Source organism: Haliotis asinina, chromosome 6 (assembly GCF_037392515.1).
Source record: "Haliotis asinina isolate JCU_RB_2024 chromosome 6, JCU_Hal_asi_v2, whole genome shotgun sequence".
In the NCBI taxonomy this organism is placed as follows: domain Eukaryota; kingdom Metazoa; phylum Mollusca; class Gastropoda; order Lepetellida; family Haliotidae; genus Haliotis; species Haliotis asinina.
In genome coordinates this window covers 57,472,830-57,477,500 of record NC_090285.1, presented here as the reverse complement: position 1 = coordinate 57,477,500, position 4,671 = coordinate 57,472,830, and the positions used below count along the sequence as shown (strand labels likewise).

Below are 4,671 nucleotides of genomic sequence, written 5' to 3'. Positions count from 1 at the left end.
ATCACATGTCAGCATATGTCAGTCTTGGAATGTGTAAACAGTACCCTGGTTAATGTATGTTCTGTTGGCTTGCGTGTCAGTTTCCATTGCTGGTTTCCACAGTTGAGATTTGTCTTTATGATACAGAAAATGATGCCTCGCTCTTCACCATGTTCCAGAGCAAGGCGTGATGAAACCGTTGCCCTTGGTGTTGCTGGTGGTGATGCTCCTTGTGAGCGTGGACGCTTCTCAATGGAAGCGGAGCAGAAGAAAACTTTGGAGGAAAGGTTTGAGGATGCAGAAGAGGATGATGATGAAGATGATGATGGCTCGAAGGAATTACAGATGGTTAAGAAGTACGACGAAGTTGCATGGAAGAGGTGAGTACATTAAAACTTCTTTCGCAAGGTATTACAAGTAAAATATTGTTGCTGCATAAATGATCAAAGGTTCCGTCGCCCGTCCACTGGCTTATAGACAACAGTAGTCCTGTACACATCTCCACCCAGTTCCAGAGTGAGTGAGGGCATAGTTCTGAATTTAAAGCTAGGTAATTACGTGTCAACATTTCTGCCCTTATCAGCCATATACAAGTATTCCACTATGTGAGGTCTACACACGCAAAATGTATGTGGAGAAGGAGGGGGTTACGTAATGTGAGTGAGTGAGTGAGTTTAGTTTTACGTCGCACTTAGCAATATTCCAGCTATATGGCGACGGTCTGTAAATAATCGAGTCTGGACCAGACAATCCAGTGATCAACAACATGAGCATCGATCTGCGCAATTGGGAACCGATGACATGTGTCAACCAAGTCAGCTAGTCTGACCACCCGATCCCGTTAGTCGCCTCTTACGACAAGCATAGTCACCTTTTATGGCAAGCATGGGTTGCTGAAGGCCTATTCTACCCCGGGACCTTCACGGGTCACGTAATGTGAAGATCATCTATCAGAGATACTGTGAGTGAAGGATTGTAGCTCTTGGATATCGCATGAACTTGGAAACCGTTCTGTGGTTGTCGGTTATTCACAGACAGCCGCCATATAGCTGAAATATTGCCGTGTGAGGTGTTAAACAACTTACCAAACGGATCCATGCATTATACACTTAGCTTCTATATACTCTATTTATTGTGGTTGCATCATATCTGCATGAGCGGCTCTAGATAACCAACATAGGTTATAGAACACGATCCGTTTCAGATCTTGACAGGAAAGACATCCAACAGAGAGGGTATATGGACCAACCGCTGGACGAGGTCTTATTCAATGCGAGAGATGCAAAAGGGTTGTTGACATCGGCAGGTGACACGTAAGGAGATCTACACTATCACAGTTATACAAGATACACTGCTTACATATGACATTTATTAATGAAGCGTATATGTGCTGGCAACATTTGGAAACCTGTACACACGGACATAAGAAAGAGAGCGCATATCATTTGATGGAAATGATAATATGAAAGTTATGTTTAAACCAGGACGCTTCAAAGTTAAATGCATTTTATGATATCTCGGTCACTTATAGTGTATTTAATTCACTGAAATAACGCTGGTGTATACGACAAAGAATATTATGGATAACAACTGCTATATTATGCGGAACATGTCTTGCCCCACTACCACCAGCTTATATCATGAATGTTTTTCACACTACTAGTGGACATTACATTCAGCCTGTAGATGCCTTTAAAGGCTGACAGCGTCGATGTTTCTTGAACTGAAATCTTCAGCTGTCTTGTATTCCTTGAGTTTCCCATCCACCTACTCGCCAAGAAATTCAAATATTAAAACATTTTTAGATCAGTTTCCCCTTATGGAAATGTATGGCCTTGTGTGGTTAAAAAAGTCTTACTTTTCAACCAACCAAGATATTTCTTCATCTACAGTTATAAAGAAATGTTTTCGAGTGGGTGAGTGAGTTTAGTTTTACGCCGCACTCAGCAATATTCCAGCAATATGGCGGCGGTCTGTGAATAATCGAGTCCAGACAATCCGCTGATCAACAACATGAGCATCGATCTGCGCAATTGGGAACCGATGACATGTGTCAACTAAGTCAGCGAGCCTGACCACCCGATCCCGTTAGTCGCCTCTTACGACTAGCATAGTCTCCTTTTATGGCAAGCATCGAATGCTTAAGGCCTATTCTACCCCGAACCTTCACGGGTCAGAAATGTTTTCGAAGAAAAAAGGACTTTACACCTAAGTTATCTAAATTTGAAGAAATACGTTACATAATTAGTATCAACAATTTAGAACTATAATTTATATATTTTATTAATGCTTCAAGATTACACACACAAATTTGATGGCCTGAGGTGACCCAGTGTTCTAAATTGCTGCTGTTCCGCTGATATCGGGTTCTAATCTTGGCCCAGTAGAAAACCCTTGCCCTTCAGCAGCATATTTGTGGCTTTTGTGCAGTTAATGCCAACATTGCAAAAAATCAATAAAAACTTCCCATTCACACAATTTACCTAAATACATTAATGCTATAATTATTTTCTTTGCAGATCCGCCGACGAGGAAGTGAGAACGGGCCAAGTTCCATGAACTGACAATATCTGACCTTGATTAGATAAAATGTCTTAATAGATAAATGCTTTTGTAGTTATTAAGGAATGCGTTTCTCAGTGTTTCACTAACATAGAGTTACTCCCCAAAATGGCATTGAATACTCGGAAATAACATTATGCTTTCAAAACTGTAATTTCTCTATCTTAATACAAATGCAACTACGATAAAAACACCTGGTGTTGAATTATGACAGTATGACAGGTTGTCATGACCGCAAGCGATTGTGTAGTACGACTGGATGTGGTTCGAAAATTTCAAAGTTGACGCACACGTCCCTTTCATGTGTCCCAGGCGTAATACAGTAGGTGAAAGTTCGGGGTTCATTGCTGGTCATGAGATTCTATGGAGAGTGTGCTATTGCAGGTGCGTGTTGACGTTTCGTGCTCGGTGTGCGTGGATGTTGCCGTCTTTAAAGAACTAACGTCGACCCCAGGCAACTGAGACTACAAAGTGTGTAGGTATGTTGTCTCGACAGTACTGTTACCCTTTCTTGCACAATAAAGAGTCGGGGTACACACATTCACTGCAATGTAACCCCATGTCATAACCGAGCCACCGCAAAATATGCCATGGAAGTCTTAGGTTGACTCCATCTTGATGTTCTTTTGACGTCGCTTTAAGATTGCCGTTGGCAATATGACGATTTGACAGGCACTACATGGTGGTCACAGTGATAAGACGTACTTTGTAGTTAGACTGTTACACACTTGCTGAGTATTTATCATACTTACCTTCTGAATCCTGCAATGTGGTGTGACTGAAAGTCAACATACCAAATAACGATCCACTGTTCTATGGCGTCGTGTTCTACTCACCTGGAGGATCCGGTTATCATGCCTAGGAGAACTTGTTTAATCTCCTAAACTCAAGATATACATAATATAGGCTTGAACTCTGATATCATCATTCAAGGAGACTTCAATGCTAGAATAGGGAACGGAAATCATTGTGACTATATTCAACATGACGACACTCGTTACCTTCCTATCGGTGAAGACATCAACTATAAAGATACTTACCTTCCACGAATATCTCAGGAACATGCCATCAATAAACGAGGATATGTCCTCCTTGACTTCTTCATGTTAACTGGACTTCGTATATGTTGTAATGGTAGGATTGGTAATGATAAGAACTGTGGACGATTTACATGCTTTGTAAATAATGCTAGTGGTGTTGTGGGTTCTGTATTGAGCTCAGAAAAAATCATTTATGTTGTTTAACAATTTTGATGTTATTCATAACGAAGTAGACAGTACACATATGCTCGTAGTCTGTTCACTGAGACTGAAAAAGCCTCTTGGAGATGTTAACATTCCACGAGGACAAATACAACGCTCGAAATATTCTTGGAACTCTAAGCAACATGAGTATACTTAGAAAATTGGAATCATCAAAGTATAACGCCTCTTCAGGACACCTTTCAACAGTATATAAAATGTAATAGCACTCAGAATGTTTTTTCATGCTTCCAGGAAGTCATTCATAATTGTGCTGACCCGTTTAAGAAGCCGAGTAGTGCTGCACAAGCTGCTGTCGGTAGGGACAATAACAACAGTTGATGTGACGAGTGTCGTGCTGCATGTGCAGCTGCGAGGCGATCACTTCGTGAATTACTCCAACACTGAAATGAACAGACATAAATATCGTGAATCACTGAAGTTATACAAAGAAACGTGCAAGCAGAAATCTGCGAATGTGTATAAACATTTTGTGCAAACCTTGAACAATGCCTTAATATCCAAAGAGAGCGAACTGTTCTTGTCACATTTTAAATCCTTCAATTTCCAGCGGAATAGTATCTCACCCTCAGACTGGACTGAACATTTCCATTCTTTATTTCAAGGAACAAACATTGGAGACAGTGAAAAAGAATTTTATACTTCTGTGTTTGAATTTAATGATACACTCATGGACAGTACAGTTGATAATGACTGTCTTTATAAGGATATTTCACTTGAAGAAATCGTTAAAGCTATAAACGATATGCAGCTCGTGAAACCCCCAGATCTTAGACGAATTGCTCTTGAGTTCAAAAAGTATGCCCCACCTGCTTGTTATGAAATGCTAAGATTATTGTTTAATTTAATTTTTCCAGACAGGTGTATA

The 4,671-nt window shown here is 40.4% G+C and overlaps 1 protein-coding gene across 1 annotated transcript in view; it reads left to right on the top strand.

Moving 5' to 3' along the window:
- LOC137287007 (uncharacterized) overlaps window positions 1-2,695 on the top strand; it is a 3,079-nt gene extending 384 nt beyond the window's left edge. The window contains exons 2-4 of the mRNA XM_067819086.1: window positions 159-359; window positions 1,184-1,292; window positions 2,499-2,695. Coding sequence (XP_067675187.1) covers window positions 170-359; window positions 1,184-1,292; window positions 2,499-2,538 — 339 coding nt within the window. The 5' untranslated portion in view covers window positions 159-169 and the 3' untranslated portion in view covers window positions 2,539-2,695. The remainder of the gene's footprint in view (window positions 1-158; window positions 360-1,183; window positions 1,293-2,498) is intronic.
- Window positions 2,696-4,671: the final 1,976 nt, after the last annotated feature.